At 41.3% G+C, this 22,354-nt stretch overlaps 1 protein-coding gene across 1 annotated transcript in view; it reads left to right on the forward strand.

Moving 5' to 3' along the window:
* LOC126336284 (filamin-A) overlaps positions 1 to 22,354 on the forward strand; it is a 1,048,954-nt gene that overhangs the window by 668,074 nt on the left and 358,526 nt on the right. Inside the window, 1 exon segment of the mRNA XM_049999806.1 lies at positions 7,858 to 8,010. Within this exon segment, the coding sequence (XP_049855763.1) occupies positions 7,858 to 8,010 (153 nt within the window).

Consider the following 22,354-nt stretch of genomic DNA (forward strand, 5'->3'; position numbering starts at 1 on the left):
TATGGGGAGTGTGATGTTGCATCTGTCACTACAATCTTATTTTGTTTTTGTTATGGTCTTCAGTCAAAAGACTGGTTTTGGTGTAGCATTCCGCACCAATGCATCCTGTGCAAGACTCTTCAGCTGAGCATAACTATTACAATCTACTTCTGCTTAGAGCTGCTTATTGTAGTCACACCCTTGCTCTCCCACTGCATTTTTACCCCTACCCCACTCTTATTAATGTCACAACTCATGGTGCCTCAGGATGTGTCCTGCAACATATTCTTTCTTTTAGCCAAGCAGTGCCATAAATTTCTTTTCTCCTCAAATTAATTTGGTAACTGTTCGTTAGCTATCCAGACCACCCATCAAATGATTAGCATTTGTCTGTAGCACAAAAATTCAAAAGTTTCTTCTCATACACATTTCACTTCTCCTTAAAGATAGACTTGATAAATACATTCAGAAAAGACATCCTAACTTAAATTTGTATTAGATGTTAACATAATTCTCTTTTCCAAAAACCCTTTGTTGCTATTGAAATACTGTATTTTTATGTCTTCCCTTCTTCTGCTGTAATTTCATTTTGGTAGTTATCATCCGATTTAAATTCCATTTGTTTTATTTTGGTTGATGTTTACCCTATAATATCTTTTCAAGACACTATCCATCCCATCCAATTGATCTTCAGACACCTTTACCATCTCTGACAGAATTAATATCATTAACACATGTCAGATATTTTATTTCTTCTCTCTGAGATTTAATTTCCCTGGTCAGTGTCTCCTTGTATTCCTTTGCTGTTGCTCAAATTTCAAACCAAACAACATGGGTGACAGGCTCCAACTGTGTCTCACTCCCTTCTCAAATACTGACTTGTTTCTCCTTCTTCTATTCTTATATAACTACAGTCTGGTTTTGGTATACTCTGTGGCCTTTGTTGACCACACTGTCCTTGCCCATAATATGTCCCTGGTATTCAACTTTATGTTGTTAAAGAGGTGCAGTTCTATATACTCTGTTGCAGACTATTTATTGTAGCAGAGGGAGCACTCATTTTAAATTGCATAGTGATTTTCTTGGTTTTCCTGTTTGGTCAATGAGAAATATAGGCCAAGTGTTGTGTCAGGAACTGCTGGAGAATAGGCCGAATGATGGTGATGCTAAAAAATATTTTGGGGAAGTCAGACTTGAAATAAAGATGCCCTCTCGCAAGATGCAAAAACAATCCCTGTGGTTGGGGTGATAGGTGACTACCACCACTTTCTCAATGACTGTGGCTCTAAAGTCTGCACGGAGGAGGAGAGACCTGTCCAGCTTTTGCAATATCTTGTGTTTTCATGGGCGGAGGGTAAGTATGGAGAGGGGTGTGGGATGGGAAAGGGGGGGGGGGGGTAGCAGATACCTGATGGAACCAGAATAGAAAAATAGCGCAGATATCAACAATTTCTCAGAACGAGATGACTTCTGATACCACATGTACAGACATTGACAACTGAGAAGTGGAATGCATTAAAGAAATCCTTGCCTAAGATGCTAGGGACATTGCCTTGATTGACTACGAAAGGACCACAGCTGACGAGTGACAGAGTGGTGCCAGTGGCAAGTGATGGGAGCGTGTACACACAAGTGCTCATCAGAAAAACCATCTCACACAGTATGGTTCATATTACTTCTCATTGGTGATGGCAAGTTATTGTTCTCCTGGTGGTAGTTGAGCTCCTGTGTCAATGTGTGAGGAGGTATTTATAGCTGCTGCAAGCCGGTGCCCTGCTGCTAGGTCAAGATGCAGATGTGCTGCCTGTGGACTGTGAGATTCATTAGAGCTACTCCTCATAGTATCTTATTTTCTACAGAACAATGTTACAGATATGTGACACGTGAACACAGGATATTACACAAAACATTGTGGTACTGTACACAATCCCAAATTCTACATATTACCACAAAACTGCTGTCAATCTAAAATGAATGTCATATTTACAGCAACCCTGTTTTCTCTCCCCATTGTATCATCATGGATGTAAGGTTAGCATGGTTAGTTTTCTAGAACCAGTTACATTTTATTTAAAATAAAGATATATTCTAGCTTTCATGTTTCATATAAGTTGGTCTACAGTATCACACAATGGAAACTACAGGTAGGAATATCAATGATGTAGGGAAAAAAAATTGTTCTACTTACTGTGAGAAGACACATTAAGTTGCAGACAGGCACAATTAAAAGAAACTTACAAAAAATGTTTGGCCACAGCCTTCATCAGTAAAAGAGAAATACACACCATTCACACATAGAAGCAAGCTCACCTCATGCACACATGGCCGCCAACTGCAGCAACTCAGGCCAGAATGCAGCAATCACATGGGATGCAAGAAGCAATATGGAGAGGGCAGAGGAGGGGAAGGGATAGTAGTTTATGGGTGAGGAGAGAGATGAATACTGTCTGGTGGACTGCACAGGGACTAGAATGCTAAGCACAGTATTGCAGTGGGGCATTGATATTGGGGAAATAGGAGCAACAAAGAGAAGGTGGGGAAATAGGAGCAACAAAGAGAAGGTGGGGAAAGATGAGTGAGAGCATTGGCAGAAGGTGACAAATAAATAGGGTAGGAGATGAGAATGGGGAATATATGATAAGACAGAGGGGGTGGAAACTGTTGGGTGGAGGGTGTGGAGACAGTATGTTACTGTACATTGAGGCTGGAATAATTATGAGAGCAGAGAATGTGCTGTAAGGATAATTCTCATCTGTGCAGCTTAGAAAAGCTGGTGGTGAAGGAAGGATCCAGATGGCTCGGATAGTGAAGCAGCCATTGAAATCAAGTGTGATATGTTCAGCTGCATGTTATGCCACACGATGGTCTACTTTACTCTTGGCCACAGTTTGCCAGTGGCCGTTCATCCTGGTGAACAGCTGTTTGGTAGTCATACCAATATAAAAAGCTGTGAAGTGATTGCAGCAGAGCTGGTAAATGACATGAGTGCTTTCACAGGTGGCCAGACCCTCATGGGGTAGAATGAACCTGTGAGAGGACTGGAATAGGAAGTGGTGGGGAGAGGGGTGAGGGGGACAGGGGGGGGGGGGGGGGGGATTGGGTGGGTCTTGCACATGCATTTTCCACAGGGACATGATCCTTGTGGCAAGGGGTTGGGATTGGGAGTGGCATAGCAATGTACTAGGGTGTTGTGGAGGTTGGGAGGGGAAAGGAACACCACTTTAGGAGTGGTGGGAAGGATTTTGGGTAGAATGTCACTCATTTCAGGGCACAATGACAGGCAATCAAAGCCCTAGTGTAGGGTGTGGTTCACTGGTTCCAGCCTGGGGTGGTACTGGGTGATGAAGAGGAGACTCCTTTGTGGCTGATTCTTGGAGGTGTGAGGGGAAATGGCAAGGGAGATATGTTTGCAGACTAGGTCTGGGGACAGTGCCTATCTGTGAAGGCTTTGGTGTGACTCTCAGCATCCTGAGTAAAGGAGTTATTCTCACTAAAGATGCGCCATCCCTGGGTGGCCAGGCTGTATGGGAGGAATTTTTTTTTTTTTATTTGAAAATGATGACAGCTATTGAAATAGAGGTACTGTTAGTGTTTGGTGGGTGTATGGTGGACAGAGAGGTGGATGGAGCCATCAAAGAGGAGGAAGTCAACTTCGAGGATGGTGGGATGCCTGGTTGAGGAGGACCATGTGAGGTGGATGGAAGAGAAAGTGTTAAGGTTGTGAAGGAATGAAACAGGGTGTCTTGGCCCTGAGTCCAGATCATGAAGATGTCATTAGTGAACCCGGAGCAGACTAGAGGTTTGGCATTTTGGGAGGCTATGGAGATGTCCTGTAGATGGCCCATTTAGTTGTGAGTTAGGACAAAGGTAGTGAGTTGTATGAGGTAGTGCGTTTGGAGTTTGAAGGACTTCGTGATACATTGTGTTCAATATCAGTAACACCATTGGTACGAGGGGTGTTGGAGTATAGGGAGGTGGTTTCAACAGTGATGAGTAAGGATCTAGGAGGTAAAAGGGTTGGGATGGTGGAGAGCTGGGGAAGAAAGTGTTTGATGTCTTTTATGTGGGAGGTTAGATTACAGGCAGTTGGTTGGAAGTGTTGGTGAGTGAGGGCCAAAATTCTTTCAGTGTACAGACAATAACCAGCCATAGTGAGGCATCCAGGTTACCATCCCTTCCTCTTCCCCTCTCCCTTCAGATTGCAGCTTGCCCGAGATACTGGAGTTGGCGGTCATGTGTGCAAAAGGTGTCCTTGCTTGTGTGGATATATGGTGAGTGTTTCTTTTTTGTGATGAAGCCTGTGACCGAATGCTTTAGGTGTCTTTTAATTGTGCCTGTCTGCAACTTAATGTGTCTTCTGGTAAGCAGCAAATCAGTCTTTACCTACATTGTTGATATTCTTACCTGGAGTTTCCATTGCTTGATTTTGCCAAACGGCTTTTCTTTCATCTTACAACCTTGTGATGGTTTCCTTTGTTACCATTCTCAAAAGTATCACTCTTCTCAGTCCCCATTCCTTCTCTTCTCTTCTGTGTTTATTCACTGCCTTCCAGAGAGCATGCACTTCCGAACCAAACTGATCGTCTGTGCACAACACAGACTTCATGACTATGCGGATTGCTGCATCTTCTGATGCCCCAGATTCTTTCCTCCGATAATTATATTTATTTCTATTGACCCCCCCTCATATCTCACCTTGACATATTTTAGTGTTGTATTATCCACACCTGCCTGTGCCACAGGAATTCTTCATTCCTTTTCTCCTATGTTTCTGTATGTTTTTAATGCCTTTGTGCATTTTTTACACATTTTTACACAATTTCACATATTTTTTTTGTATTTTTACATATTTGAGGGTTCTTTTATGTATCTTGGCATATTTTTGCATCTCTGTGTGTTTCTGCATATCTTTATATATTTTTATGCATCTTTTCCCTTATCCAGCCCCTCTCACAACCATCAACGTCTATTTTACCCATTTCTGCATCATTCCCATTTCCCTTAGCACCATTCCTGGCACAATGAACCCCTTCTCCATCTTTCCCCACCAGTTCAGGAAAGTATCCTTCCCCTGGCTAAAATTCAGTACCACATCCTGTTTCTCAAATGCTGCCTAAACCATGGCATCCTCCAAAATGGTCTAACCATAAAAAGATTCCTTTCAGTGGATCCCACCCCTTGTTTTACAATGACCTACACCTTTTCTGATTCTGCCAATCCCTTGCCATCACAAACTGGTACTGTAAATACACAGCTCCATGACACAGGCATCCCAGAACCACCTCTGCTCCCTCTGCAAGATACTACTATTGTGGAAACCCTAATCAATTAATCGTGTCTGTGAAATTGAATCCCTTGCTCTCCAGTACCTGGACGAGCATTCCAGACATCATCTCCATAAGCTATCAAACTTGCTCACATCCTACGGCTGCCTCAGCACACTGCTATCCAACCCTTATTGTACCCTCCATGTTCCTCCTGATCCACTCCCCATAGCAGTTCAACCCTGCCTAGATATATCCCCAAACTTCCCTACCAATTCTTCACCAAATTCAGAGCCAAAACTTTCTTGTAAAGCTGTTGTTAACAATTTCATCAAAACCCTCAGCTCCACTGAAGTTTCAGTCCTGTCCAAAAGCCTCAGCTTTAGTGCTACATCCAATTTTAACCATGCTGGACTTGTCACATATCTACTGCCCTTCTCTCTGTCCCTGCAATGGACGCACTTCTTTGCCACCAATCCCCCGAACCAAAATCACCCTGATTCCTACATTTAACCCTGCCTCTTCCAGTTCGTATCACCATCAAACTGTGATGCTTAACCCATTCCACCTAACCACCTATTGGTCACCTTCCAGGAATTCCTTACCTCCACCTCAGTCTCACCATCCTCCACCAGGACCCTACCTCAGAACACCAACCTTTCAGTAGGAAAGAGAATAGCCATAGACAAGCTCAATATGATTTCTGACCTAATCGTCCTACCTGCAAAGGTTCCACCACTGTTGTTATGAATCACTGTGACTACCTGACAGAAAGCCTTTGCCGATTATCTTGCTCCTCCACCTATAAACTCTGCCAGAGTTATTCCATCCCAGAAGTCCAACACAACTTTAAAACCCTAGGCCCTCTGCAGAACCTATTCCCTGAATCTATTTCCCTTCTCACTTGTATGACACCCTGCACACCCACTATCTACAAGCTCCCCAAAATCCACAAACCCAACAATCCTGGATGCCCCATTGTACCAGGTTATTGTGTCCCTACTGCAAGAATTTCCTTGAATGACACCTCCAACCAATTGCCCATAACTAGCCTCTCACATCAAAGACACCAACCGCTTCCTTCACCGACTCTCCACCATCCCCACCCCTTTATCTCCTGGATCCTACTCGTAACTGTTCCTGCCAACTTCCTATACTCCAACATCCCTCATGTCCATGCTCTTACCACTATTCAACACTACTTTTCCCAATGACCTTCACACTCAAAACCCACTACCTCATACAACTTACTAACTTTATCCTAATCCACAACTGCTTCTCCTTTGAAATGAAAGTGTATAAACAAACCTTCAGTACAACCATGGTCACTTACATGGCACCCTACTATGACAACCTTTTTTTTGTCTTTTGTTGTCCATCTAGGGGCAACCTTCCTAGCCTCCCACAACGCAAAACCCCTAGTCTTGTACAGGTTCACTAATATCTTCATGATCTGGACTCAGGTCCAAGATTCTCTAACTTTGTTGCTTCACAACCTTAACACTTTCTCTCCCAACTGCTTTACATGGGCCTCTTTAAACCACTGTGCCACCTTCCTGCATGTTGACCTCCTCCTCTCTGATAGCTTCATCTGAACCTCTGTCCACACTAAACACACCAACCACAAACAGTACCCGCATTTCAACAGCTGTCATCGCTTTCACACCAAACAATCCATCCCATACACCCTGGCCACCAGGGAACAGTGTATCTGCAGTGACAAGAACTCCCTTGTTCAGTATGCTGAGGGTCTCACCATGGCCTTCACAGACAGGCACTATCCCCCAGACCTAGTCCAATCCTCCCACCACCCACAAGAACCAGACACAAAGGAGAGTCCCCTTCATCACCCAGTACAACCCCGGACTGGAACATCCTAGTCCATTCCTATGTCACTCCTAATCCTGACTCCTTGCCACAAGTATCATATTCCTGTAGAAGACCCAGGATCAGAACCTGCCCAATCCACCCACCCAGCACTTCCGAGGCTGTGCTTGTTGGTGTTCTAGTCTCTGCACACTCCATCAGACAGTGTTCATCTCTCTCTCTCTCTCCACCCATATACTACTATCTCTTCCCCTTCTCCACTCCATACAGATTTCTGCTTGCATTTCATGTAATAGTTGCATTCCTGCCAGAGATGCTGGAGTAGGCACTCATGTGAGTGTTGGATGTACTTTCTTGTGAGTATGAATGGTGATTGTTTCTCTTCTGCTGATGAAGGCAATGGTTGAAAGCTTTACGTAAGTGTCTTTTAATTGTGCCTGTTTGAAGTTTCACATGTCTTCTTATCGTAACAGTCTGTCTTATCCTACATTGTTGGCCCATTGTATGTTAGCTGACAAACTAGTGGATGAATCATTAAATAAAATGTTTTGCTTTTTTATTAATGCATTCTTCTATTACTACCTGGTAGAACAACTTCATTTTTAACAATGAAAAACAAACATAATGTCTTATTAGAACCAAAAGCAATTTTTTTTATCTCTGATTTTTTGGACAGTAGATTTTATGAACATTTTCCTACATGTTAGCTACAGTCATAGTCTTATTATTAGATTTCTTTTCATTCAACTCTTTCTCAATACTCATTTGTGTATGTTGCTTAATTCAGGTAATCGTAACTCACCAACAGGCCTGGGAATTGTACAAGCTTTTGTAACTGGTGATGCTCTAAAGCTGGTACCAGTCAACAGGCAGTCGTCTTTTGATATGGAGTTACCGGAAAGTGGTGGAGACTTAGCTGATGTCTCTGTCAACATCACATGTAAGTTCTTTAAGTTGAAACTGTTTTAAAAATGAATATGGATGTATTATAATTTGAACATCATACAAAGGAAAGAAATATCCAGTATTAAACAACAACCAAATAAAGATATAGAATGTATTTACTTACCAAATGACAGTATATCATACACTGGTTTCCTATATAAATCTTCCCCTTACACTTTAATCTCACTTTTTCCACCTAAAGTTCTGAACACAAGTGAATCATTTAGATTTTTATGCTATATTATTTTGTTGCTACTGCGACTTCTAAGGAAATACACTCCTGGAAATTGAAATAAGAACACCGTGAATTCATTGTCCCAGGAAGGGGAAACTTTATTGACACATTCCTGGGGTCAGATACATCACATGATCACACTGACAGAACCACAGGCACATAGACACAGGCAACAGAGCATGCACAATGTCGGCACTAGTACAGTGTACCTTTCGCAGCAATGCAGGCTGCTATTCTCCCATGGAGACGATCATAGAGATGCTGGATGTAGTCCTGTGGAACGGCTTGCCATGCCATTTCCACCTGGCGCCTCAGTTGGACCAGCGTTCGTGCTGGACGTGCAGACCGCGTGAGACGACGCTTCATCCAGTCCCAAACATGCTCAATGGCGGACAGATCCGGAGATCTTGCTGGCCAGGGTAGTTGACTTACACCTTCTAGAGCACATTGGGTGGCACGGGATACATGCGGACGTGCATTGTCCTGTTGGAACAGCAAGTTCTCTTGCCAGTCTAGGAATGGTAGAATGATGGGTTTGATGATGGTTTGGATTACCGTGCACTATTCAGTGTCCCCTCGACGATCACCAGAGGTGTACGGCCAGTGTAGGAGATTGCTCCCCACACCATGATGCCGGGTGTTGGCCCTGTGTGCCTCAGTCGTATGCAGTGCTGATTGTGGCGCTCACCTGCACGGCGCCAAACACACATACGACCACCATTGCCACCAAGGCAGAAGCGACTCTCATCGCTGAAGACGACACGTCTCCATTCGTCCCTCCATTCATGCCTGTCGCGACACCACTTGAGGCGGGCTGCACGATGTTGGGGCGTGAGTGGAAGACGGCCTAACGTTGTGCTGGACCGTAGCCCAGCGTCATGGAGACGGTTGCGAATGGTCCTCGCCGATACCCCAGGAGCAACAGTGTCCCTAATTTGCTGGGAAGTGGCGGTGCGGTCCCCTACGGCACTGCGTAGGATCCTACGGTCTTGGCGTGCATCCGTGCGTCACTGCGGTTCGGTCCCAGCTCAACGGGCACGTGCACCTTCCGCCGACCACTGGCGACAACATCGATGTACTGTGGAGACCTCACGCCCCACGTGTTGAGCAATTCGGCGGTACGTCCACCCGGCCTCCCGCATGCCCATTATACGCCCTCACTCAAAGTCCCTCAACTGCACATACGGTTCACGTCCATGCTGTCGCGGCATGCTACCAGTGTTAAAGACTGCGATGGAGCTCCATATGCCATGGCAAATTGGCTGACACTGACGGCGGCGGTGCACAAATGCTGCGCAGCTAGCGCCATTCGACGGCCAACACTGCGGTTCCTTGTGTGTCCGCTGTGCCGTGCGTGTGGTCATTGCTTGTACAGCCCTCTCGCAGTGTCCGGAGCAAGTATGGTGGGTCTGACACACCGGTGTCAATGTGTTCTTTTTTCCATTTCCAGGAGTGTAATATCTGATGTTCATTCATTCTATATATTCTTGTTATTTATTAAGGTAACCCTTTGCTCTAAGTTTATTTTGTCTCACATGTAGACTTCTTTTCTGCTCTCTTTCTGGAACCAGCAAGAATCTTCTTTATGTAATTTATAGTACTTATGTATCTCTCACTTTGATTATTTTTCATATACTTTTCATGTCATCTTCAGAACTTGTCAGTATCTGACCAAAAACAAGTTGCTAGGTGTACAATTTCCCTATATGCAGTTCAATCAACTCTTTAACTATTAGTCTGCCTCATACTGATACAGAGATCTGGACATAACATGAGTGCCATAGCTTTCAGCTGTCATTCGTTAAAACACATCATTACCATTACCAGTGATCACTGGATGTTGCTTACTATTGTATTGATTGTCCATGACTGTATTGTCTAGTGTTAATGCCATTCAACAATTAAAAATAAAGATTTTTGAAAATTGTAGGCAACTGACAATTACATAAAGAAAATTACTTTCGGAATTAAAGAAATTCAAATATTTTAAATTATTGTGGAGATGCTATCGGTGACTTAGCACCTCTGCTATATGGTGAGTGGCAACTTTCCTTCTCACAATATTGTTACATTCTATCCTGGATTTTCCATTGTTTTTTAAAATGTCATTTTTTTAGTTATTTGAAAGGTTCAAAAGATCTTGACAAAGATGATGATGCTAAGTGTTTATTGAAAGTGCAGACAATAGTTTGTATTGAGAATTTTACCGCCATATAATATCTTTGGTGTTTTTATAAGCAAGTTTTCAAGTCAATTGTTAGTCATTCTGTGTCATTATACATACAGTGGGTTTCAAATGAAGTTGTTTGGTAACTATGTGTTGTGCATGTATTTTCAAACTACATCCCATCAAGCATGGCCCACTCTAGCATTATCACTGTCCTGGGCGATAAAGTTAAAATGCCGCCCCTTGTCAAGTGCGCATCCAAGGGAGCAAGGGAGTTGGAGGCATTGAGTCATGATCCACACATTATAATAAAATATTTGTATTTCTGATTTACAAATATGTAGACTTTGTCATTTTATTATTATTATTATTATATCAAAAACAAAGATTCCAAGACTTACCAAGCGGGAAAGCGCCGGTAGATAGGCACAATAAATAAAACACACACACAGAATTTCTGGCTTTCGCAACCGACGGTTGCTTCTTCAGGAAAGAGGGAAGGAGAGGGAAAGACGAAAGGATGTTGGTTTTAAGGGAGAGGGTAAGGAGTCATTCCAATCCCGGGAGAGGAAAGTCTTTCTGGCTTTCGCAACCGATGGTTGCTTCTTCAGGAAAGAGGGAAGGAGCTTCTTCAGGAAAGAGGGAAGGAGAGGGAAAGACGAAAGGATGTTGGTTTTAAGGGAGAGGGTAAGGAGTCATTCCAATCCCGGGAGCGGAAAGTCTTTCTGCTCCCGGGATTGGAATGACTCCTTACCCTCTCCCTTAAAACCCACATCCTTTCGTCTTTCCCTCTCCTTCCCTCTTTCCTGAAGAAGCAACCGTCGGTTGTGAAAGCTAGAAATTCTGTGTGTGTGTTTGTGTGTTTTATTTATTGTGCCTATCTACCGGCACTTTCCCACTTGGTAAGTCTTGGAATCTTTGTTTTTAATATATTTTTCCCATGTGGAAGTTTCTTTCCATTTTATTTACATTATTATTATTATTATTATTGCCGTTGTTATTGTTGTATTCATTTCACACAAAATGACTATTCCGAATCATGACCCTCTCAAAACCCGAAGCCGGGATGGTGACCTTTCCCATCCCAAAAACCTCCATCCATGCCTGCCCCTTGCAATTTGGTAATTTAAATATTTTATTTACTGAAATAAAATTTAAGTCTTTTAAATAATATAAAAATCATGTATTTAAATGGATGTAAGTTACAAAATTTCATTATGTGCAAGGCAAAAAGTGACACATCCTACAATAAATGAGTACAGCATAATCCCATAGTTACAAAATTTACAAAAGTTAGGCAAACATACAATAACACTGAAGACTTTTAAATGTACACAATTTACAAAGTTACATTCTGTGAAGGACACTAAATGATGTATCATTAAAATATACAAATAGTGTAATCTCATTACTACTTTTCTTAATATTAGGGTTTCTTGCTTAGTAAGTCCTTTTTGGTGGCCACCTCATTTTTATTGTTTCCCACTCACATACACAGAAATAATATGAGAGCTTTCACACAGATCGATCACGGTGTGGCACAACGTTCCTTCCACATCTTTCTTTGGCAGTTGGTATGACCAGAAGTCACAACAGTAGTTTTATTTTCTGTTGAGAGTGAATACTTAAATAATTTTGATTGTTGCAGCCATTAAATTATGGTATGACAATTGTATGTATGGAAAGAAATCAGGAGAAAAATAATGATGATATCAAAAATATGCCTTGAAAACGTTATACCATTGGATGCAGTTCATAAAGTGCGACCTGCATTTGTTTTCAGTCCTGTTTCAGTCTTAGCCAGCCCTCTAAAACTTTTTCCTAGTTTCTGTGAAATACAAAAATAAATTTGAAGAATACTGGTCTACATTGCTCTTAGCATAACAGATGCCGAATATTTTAGTGAAAGGATTCAACATTTTTCCCCCACTTATGATGTTGCAAACATCTTTCTGGCTTGGGATTGCTAATGTAGGGATACAGACAAAATTTATCACATTCATATTAGCTAAGTGACCCATTTAAGTTTTAGGGGAAAGTACTGCAAACCGAAATATTATAGAACACCAGTATCATTTGTCTCCCAACAATGACAGGTGTGAAGGCTTAATACTCGTGATCATGTAGTTTCCTTGCAATTTATGCCTAGAATATTTAATCAGACATTCAGTTCCAATATAATGTCCAACAAGTTAATTGATGTTTTTTTTTCTGTTACATACCTATCAAGGGAAAAATGCTCATTAAATAATTACATATGTTAAGAAAACACCTCCATATTTTATCTCAACTTTCTACAATTGGTAACTTACACCTGAAACTAATACAAAATTTACATCAATTCCATCTGATAGTATGAATAAAATAGTATTCTTCATAAATCTCACTTCCTCTTCAACTATTTTAACACAAAACCTAACCAAAGTTTTTATAAATTAAATAATGCAGTGTATCTGTTCTTAGAGAATAGTTTAGTATGCAAAAAGCATGGGAAAATTCGATTGTGCGGGAGAGTTTGCCAACCAGTGCATCACATAATTACCTATTTTAAGGTCGCTGTGACCTAGTGTTGGTAAGTAGCTACTACAAATAAGCTGAATTTTTGAACACAAATGCAGGTACCAGGTAGATTCCTGCAATACCAAATACTTAGATGTGGTGAATTTATTAGCGATTTATAGGACAAACACAATTTGATGCATATCACACGTGTGCGACAATCCAAAAATATTGACACATGTGACAAAAATGCAAGAAAATTTAATGCTTGCAGATGACAGTGCAACATAAGTAACAGGTAAAGGTGATGAACACATCACAGCTGCAGCCAGTGGTGTCAACTCCATAATGCAGAAACATTTTGTACATGCCAATACTCAGAACCAATCTCATTTCTGTGGCAAGGGGTGTGGACAGCAACTACAGAGAGACATTTGAGAAACCTCATGAAATTATAGGACATACTAACAGCAAAATCAAAGTGCTTGCAGATAGGGTGGGTAATGTGTGTTATTTACCAGAAAATAGTCCAAAGGAATTCGCCATTGTCAAGTTGAAACTTATGAAAAGTGATATGTGAATCTGACATGCTCTATTATTCCACCTGAACTCATGAGATATGATCAGAATGGTCAAAAATGAGCATATGACAAGTTAAAATTCAGTGACGTTATTCTCATTAAATGCCTTATACATCTTAATGGAAAACTCATGTCAAGTTACTTCACCAAATGAGAAGGGAACTCAAACGAACTTCTGGAGTTAATCCACTCTGATGCGTGTGGGCCAATGAGAGAAACATCTAAGTGTTATGCAAAATTTATTGTGACCTTTATAAATGACCATAGCAGTTGGTTTCAAGTCTATTTCCTTTGAAATAAAGGAGAAGTTGTAGACAAATTTGCTGAATTTAAAAACATAGTTGAAATTAGACATAAAATTAAATTCTTTCAGTTAGACAGCATTACAGAGTACTGCAATAAAAGAATGGACTCCATCCTCAGAATGTAGTGATGTCTAATGGTTCTACACACAATGCAGCAGAATGATGTCACCAAATGAAAGAATCATTCATTAGCTGAAATGGCATGTTGCATGCTGCTTGAGTCAGGACTACTGCCATCATTTTGGGCCTAAACAATCAACTCAGCCAACTAGATCTGCAGGACTGTCTGATGGAGTTCTGCATGAGAAGTGGCTGAAGAGCGAACCTGACCTATCTGATCTGGATAACTCACCAGACAAAAGAAGGTTCAATCTTAAAGGCAAGGAATGGACTTTTGTAGGTTATTCTGACTGTTCAAAGCCTATTGTTTGTACCAAGAGATCACAGGATTCACATGTCAAGTGAAGTGAAGCTCCTTGATCATGACAGTTTTGAGTCCAAACAAACTTACGTGGACTTCTGTGCAAGTGCCTGTTATTATCTTCTGGGAGGTATGATGTTATGCCATAATAAAGAACCAAACATGCGATAATACAGCACTGGTACTCCAAGAAAATTTGCACACCAAAAACCACACTGAGAAGCATAATATCAGGTTGGAGCCTGCTTCTTTGTAAATCTGGACATAGAATGAGCACTTTCAGCCAAATTATGCATTTTAGTGTGGTTTACGAAATTCCAATGCTCTTGGAGTATCCTGTTTTGTTTATCAAATAATGTAAGGTCTTTTAATGCTATGTAGGTACAAACATGTCAGCACCCTAGTGCGCACATGCACTTATGCTAGTTTCTAGTGCTCTCTGATAACTGCTAATGCAAATTCTAATGGTAGCAGAAAAATATTGTAAATGGTGGTTGAAATGCATTGCTTTCAAATTAAATTTCATTTTATGAAAGATGAATTATGTTATGTGTGCAAATGTGTTTTGAATTTCTTAAATTACAGAGCATTTGATTCTCATTTAAAGCTCAACATGTTGAGGGCCAGCCACTTATGTCAGAAGAATTTCAAGCCCAGAAGACCAGACATTTATGTCATCATTTGAAATTTTACTGGCACATTTGTGTGATGTATATTAAAGTGTACTACATGCAAACAAAGACTAATATTACATGTGAAAGCTTAGCTTTTCTTGTAGCTACACTGTGTATATTAATTTAAACCATAATACGAAAATATGCAGTGTACATATTGCTGCATGTCAACGATCTTTCCTAAATGGGCATTTTTTGACGGGGGAGGGAGGGGGAGGAGAAGTTTTGTTTTCTAAAGTGCCGTGAAGATCTATGCAAGTACACAAAACCTTAACCATGCAACAGAATGATACGTTTTATAGTTCTGAGGGCAAGTATACTGTCACTTGACATGGAAAAAGTGTATTTTCACCCAGGAAAAACGCAGGAATTTTTTTCCTTGTCCACATATATATTGGTGCCTATAGGCATGAATACGTGCATATTTTCAAGTCACTTGTTTGTATCTCCGGATTATTTGCCATACAGTGAGTTTCAAATTAACTTGTTCAGTAATTATGTGTTATGGATGTATTGTCAAGCCACACCCTAGCAGTGGGCCCTAGCAGTGGGAACTACAGTCTTGGCAATGGCAATGATATGTCTATCATCCTGGCACTAATGTTAAGAATGTTTCTGTTTGAATGGTACAGTAAAAGAAACCAATCTGAATCTTTGAACTTAAATACAGAGGTTTCAGTGTATTGCTCAGAAGATGGGATAGGCAGGTTGCATTGAAAGGGAAGAGGGAGAGGTGGCAAAGCCAGCCACACATCAGTGTGTGATGGTTTGAAGAGTTCCTCGCACACACAGGTTGCAGTTGGAATGGTCTTCTGGTAATATGCAACTAGCACCATTTATTGTCACAAGTGTTCAGTCTGGTCAAAACTATCCATCCAGCCAGAGTTTCCACAATAATTTCATTATGGAAATTGATACCGAAAGAGAGGAGTAAATATTGTTGAGTTTGACACAGCTACTACCAAAACATCAGCTCTTCAAGTCATCAACCATGGGTGGCTAGTGTGAAATATTTCCAGTTTTATCAAGCAGTTATCAAATAATAGTGATTGTGGACATATGGAGCTAATGAAACACTCCTATAAATGGAAAAAAGAACACATTGACACCGGTGTGTCAGACCCACCATACTTGCTCCGGACACTGTGAGAGGGCTGTACAAGCAATGATCACACGCACGGCACAGGACACACCAGGAACCGCGGTGTTGGCTGTCGAATGGCGCTAGCTGCGCAGCATTTGTGCACCGCCGCCGTCAGTGTCAGCCAGTTTGCCGTGGCATACGGAGCTCCATCGCAGTCTTTAACACTGGTAGCATGCCGCGACAGCGTGGACGTGAACCGTATGTGCAGTTGACGGACTTTGAGCAAGGGCGTATAGTGGGCATGCGGGAGGCCGGGTGGACGAACCGCCGAATTGCTCAACACGTGGGGTGTGAGGTCTCCACAGTACATCGATGTTGTCGCCAGTGGTCGGCGGAAGGTGCACGTGCCTGTCGACCTGGGAACGAACCGCAGCGATGCACGGATGCACGCCAAGACCGTAGGATCCTACGCAGTGCCGTAGGGGACCGCATCGCCACTTCCCAGCAAATTAGGGACACTGTTGCTCCTGGGGGATTGGTGAGGACCATTCGCAACTGCCTCCATGAAGCTGGGCTACGGTCCCGCACACCATTAGGCCGTCTTCCACTCACGCCCCAACATCGTGCAGCCTGCCTCCAGTGGTGTCGCGACAGGCGTGAATGGAGGGACGAATGGAGACGTGTCGTCTTCAGCAATGAGAGTCGCTTCTGCCTTGGTGCCAATGATGGTCATATGCGTGTTTGGCGCCGTGCAGGTGAGCGCCACAATCTGGACTGCATACGACCGAGGCACACAGGGCCAACACCCGGCATCATGGTGTGGGGAGCGATCTCCTACACTGGCCGTACACCTCTGGTGATCGTCGAGGGGACACTGAATAGTGCACGGTACATCCAAACCGTCATCGAACCCATCATTCTACCATTCCTAGACCGGCAAGGGAACTTGCTGTTCCAACAGGACAATGCACATCCGCATGTATCCCGTGCCACCCAACGTGCTCTAGAAGGTGTAAGTCAACTACCCTGGCCAGCAAGATCTCCGGATCTGTCCCCCATTGAGCATGTTTGGGACTGGATGAAGCGTCGTCTCACGCGGTCTGCACGTCGAGCACGAACGCTGGTTCAACTGAGGCGCCAGGTGGAAATGGCATGGCAAGCCGTTCCACAGGACTACATCCAGCATCTCTACGATCGTCTCCATGGGAGAGTAGCAGCCTGCATTGCTGCGAAAGGTGGATATACACTGTACTACTGCCGGCATTGTGCATGCTCTGTTGCCTGTGTCTATGTGCCTGTGGTTCAGTCAGTGTGATCATGTGATGTATCTGACCCCAGGAATGTGTCAATAAAGTTTCCCCTTCCTGGGACAATGAATTCACGGTGTTCTTATTTCAATTTCCAGGAGTGTATTATTTATTAAGAGCCAACTGGAGGGTGCTCAATAAGTAACTATGCAGTTCATAACTTGCTGTATTAAAGTCACAGAAGTTATAAGAGATTCTGGAAGTGAAGTGATCCCCTTGAACTTGATGACACAGTTACTCACGTTTCTGCATCCAATGTGGCAAGTCAGTGCACCTTGGAGCTCTTGTATGGTGTGCAGATTGCCTTCATAGACATTTCCCTTCAACGTACTCCATAGAAAGTAATCCAGTGTTGCCAAGTTGGGTGAACATGGAAGCCAGAGTCTTCGAGAGATGATGTGGTCATCAGAGATGTATTTTATAAAGTTCTTCGCCTTGTGGGCAGCATGCACAATTGCCCCATTCTCTTGTTACCAGGCAGTCTCAATTTTGTTCTCATTCATTGCACCTAGGAAGGGCTCTGCAAAACAGGTACAGTACCATTCTGTATTTATGGTGTTGTGAAAGAAGATTGGCCAAATGATGTGTTTACGAGTCACTGCACAGCAAATATCAAGCTTTTCATCATTAAGTGTGGACACCTTAAATTCATGTGGATTCTCTCTAGTCCATACATGACTATTCTGACTACTCACATAACCAGAGATGTGAAACCATGCCGCAGCCATGAAAAACATTGTGTCAAGAATCCCCTCACCATTGTCATGCAGGAAGGACAGAAACCAGTTGTAAAAGTTCACGTGCAGTAGGTGATTGTGTCTCTCATTTTATATACAACTTACATCTTATATGGAAACATGTACAGAGATTTCTGCAGAATCTTGTGAGCTGAACGTATGGACATGTGGGCCTGCTGAGCTAGTCATCTAACCAATTTTTTTGGACTTTGCAGAACCATATCTTGCACCTCTGCCACATTCTCTTTGGATGTGGATGGCCTGTCTGATTTTGGAGCATTATGAACACTTCCAGTCTTTCAAAACTTGGTGGCAAGGTTCTGTATTGCATTGCGGGTAGGCAACTTCACTCATGGGAACTTTGCTGCAAATGCAGCTTCTACTGCTGAGGTAAACTTGTCTCCATTGCAGAACACATGCTCCATGAGAAACACTCTTTGTTTAGTCATTAGCATGATGACCTGAATCACAATGATGTCACGCAAGATGTTGGTCTTCAATCAAAGTGAATCTGTAGAAACAAAGATTAGTTGATTACATCTAACTACAGGACCATCTCGCTACAGGCTTTTTGCCTATAATGGAAACATCTATGATGGAAGACTTCCAACATCAGTGAAGGTTTCCTTCCAGTGAAAACCAAATAAGAGGCCTAGTAATGTTTTTTCAGCAGAATTAAGTAACAAAACTTATCCTTTTGGTACTCTCAGGGACTTTTACATGAACATTGATAATGTGAATCATAAAATTTTAAAAGGAAAACTGCAATTTCAACACGTAAATGGTACCCCTATGTAATGTGGAATGTTATCACCCTAATGGAGAGCACATGGATCAAACATGAGCAGAATCGTAGCAGTAAAGCTAAGCACAGAATATGGAGGCAAAAAAGATAACAGTTTCTCAAGGTACAAGTTATTAGTTAGCTGCTTTTCATGACCTACATACATTGTGACATTCGCCTGCTTTATTTCTTCATTGATTGTCCTCAGTGGCGATGTACTTCATTGCTATAGTGGCTGAAAAGTGGGTGGGAGGGGGGGGGGGGGGAGGGGGAGTTCAACACTGACTACTTCAATTGATGTAGCCAACAGGTGCACACTCGCATTTCACAGTTCTTTACTTTCACTGTTCACACCCCCCTTCCCCCAGTAATACAGTTATATGGCCAGTTAACCGTTGGCAACTTTTGATAAGCCTCATTAATAGTTTGCAGGCATACATCAGCATACTGCTACAATATTTTACTGTTGAATATCTATGAGCAATAAAAAACCTAACCACATAGTTCACAGTTCTTGCAGAATAAAACAGTATGTATTGAACAGGCACTGTCATTGTTTCAATGCACAGCCTAACTGTGTTACACTTATTTCACAGTTAAGTTGATGCTTTGTTATTGTTTTAACAAAGAAAGGTTTCTTGTCTGAAACTCGGCTGTGGACTGATTGTCTCAGGACCAAAAATCAGGCCTCTATATATCAGCACAATAATGGGTACTAAAAGGGTTAGGCCAAATTATTTGTTTAAGTTATGCAAACAATACTTTTGGCAAAACAGGTAGTTACTTTGGAATTAATTAAGAGCTAGCTTTGCTAACATGTTTTCATAGAGAGCCAAATAAGTACTTATAGAATGCTATTAGTAGTTTTTCAAAATGTTTATAATTAGTACAGAATTTATATTTGTTTATAATTCAGAAATAGAATTTAAGTTACAAAACAATTAATGATCCCACCCTATAACAAAAGGTACTAACTAGGAACAGTCAAAACTAAACACAAAATTAGATCTGGTGTTATATTCTTTAAAACTGAGGGCCATTTTATGAAAATGCAGATTATACTCACTTATGTTAATGGTAATTAGTTAAAATTGAAAAAAATGAATTTTAATTAGGCAGATGGCAAAACAAGGGGGGAAGTAAAAATATCTCAGCTTGCATCGTCACAATGTGATCTGCATTTGTAGATCTCACATAGCCTATTAAAATGTTCAGTGCAGCCCCCATATTTCAGTTAATTCCTTCTAGTTGCCATCACAGCCTCAATAAATTCCATGAAAGACAAAACCATTTCTACTCTTGCTGTTCAGTTGGAATAAATCCATTACTCTGCACTGCTGATATGTTTTGATCCATGGCCATTCACAGGGCCAACACAGCCTCAACAACTCAGATTGGTCTGACACCATGGCAAAAACCACAAGTGACCTTTGTCAGTTATTGTTGGTGCATTTGTTGATGACCAAGGGTCTAAGCTTGCCAGTAGCGCGGAATAAAAATTTTATGCCAAATGAACAGCCAGACTGTATCCTGTACTTACTTTTTGATTTTTACGTACTTACATGCTTTGAGGGATGAAATAGTGGAGGCAGCAGAGGATTGAATTGAATTGGATTGAATTTTATTTGATCCTGTAAGATTACATTGTGTACAGTAAATGTACCTGTAATATAGGACATGTCAAAGTGTTAACATTCCTTATCACTTATTTTTCTACACCTTTAGCTTACATTTTTACATTACTGATAATGAGTAACAATATATACAAATTTAATGGCATAAGTATTCTGCAACACTGTAAAACTCTTTTTCAATGAGACAGTCTTTATTTTCTTTGGAAAGTCATTGTGAAGTACACTGTCTTGCAGGGTTTTGGGCAGACTTCTTAGTAGTCTGATACCAAAGTACTGGTGTCCTTTTTCTAGCATTGCCAGTCGGTGGGGTGCGCTCCGTACTTCATTCTTCTTTCTTGTATTGTGGGTGTGTACACTAGCATTTGTAATTCAGTCCTCACTACCTTTTGTGATGTACATTATTGTTTTGTATATATACAACGATGAAAAAGTTAAGATATTTAAATTATTCAAACAGTTTCTGCACGTTTCAGAGGTCTTTCTTCTTAAAATGGTCCTAATAGCCTTTTTTTGTAATGTGAACACTCGTTTTGTCTCTTGTTTGTTTGAGTTTCCCCACACAGTCACTCCATACTGTAAGTATGGTTCGAAAAGTCCATGATACACTGTACGCAGAAGGTTCTTGTCTGAATACTGTGATAGCTGCATCATTAAGAATATGACAGAGCTCAGTTTCTTATAGACATTATTAATATGTTTTTTCCATTTCAGTTCATTATCCACAAGAATACCTAAGAATCTAGCAGATTCTACTTCTTCCAACCTTGTTCCATCAACCTCTAAATCCATGTCTACAGCCTTTTCCTTGTTTTTAAACACTGCATACACAGTCTTTTTTAGATTTATAACCAGTTCATTTCCAACAGCCATTGAGCTGTGACATTTGCAGATATGTATGCTCTTCTCTCAAGCTGTTCCATATTTTGGTCACTATTTAGTATTGTCATGTCATCAGCACAATATTTTGTTTTCTTCCTCCTCAACACCTATATCATTAACAAATACATAAAATAACAATGGCCCCATTACCGAACCCTACGGCACTCCATATTTGACAGATTTGGTTTCTGATTGGTACGAGTTTTCTAATGATACATACTGCTTGCGGTTGCACAAGTATGATTTTATCCATTCACCTGGTTGCCCCCGAATGCCATAGTTGCTTAATTTTTGTATCAGCATTTCATGGTCAATGGTGTTAAATGCCTTTGAAAGATCCAGAAACATTGCAGAGACAACCTTTTTCTCATCCATGGACTGTAAAATGTATTCTGTTAGACTGACAATTGCTGATTCTGTAGATTTACCCTTTCTAAAACCATGTTGTGAGGGCATGAGAATGTTATGTTTGTCCAAATAGTTAACTAATCTGGTATACATAAGCATTTCTAGGATTTTTGAGAAACCTGATATCAGTGAAACTGGTCTGTAGTTGTTGGGATCATCCCTACACCCTTTCTTGTACATTGGCACTACCTTTGTTGTCTTCAGTTTTTCTGGAAAAATTGCATCTCTGAAAGAACAGTTTGCTATGTTCTTCAGTGGTGTTATTATCTCCTCACATACCAGCTTTATTACATGATTTGATATTTCATCATCACCAGCTGATTTCTTGGACTTCAGTTTCTGTATAATTTTCCGTAATTCATCTTCTGTGACTGGTCTTAAGAACATAGTATTGCATGATCTTTTTGGTACCTTAATATCCTTCTGTTTTTGACTATTTCTCTCCAATTTTAGGTTTTCTACTACACTGATATAGTTATTATTCAGTATGTTTGCTATTTCCATACCATCTGTGACCACTGTGTTGTCTATTTTAATTGACCTAATACCTTCTTCTTTGTTTGACCCATCTTTCTCCTTTCTTTCAGCATTGGTTGCATTCCAAGTTGCCTTTGCTTTTTTTTT

Source organism: Schistocerca gregaria, chromosome 2 (genome assembly GCF_023897955.1).
Source record: "Schistocerca gregaria isolate iqSchGreg1 chromosome 2, iqSchGreg1.2, whole genome shotgun sequence".
Classification (NCBI taxonomy): domain Eukaryota; kingdom Metazoa; phylum Arthropoda; class Insecta; order Orthoptera; family Acrididae; genus Schistocerca; species Schistocerca gregaria.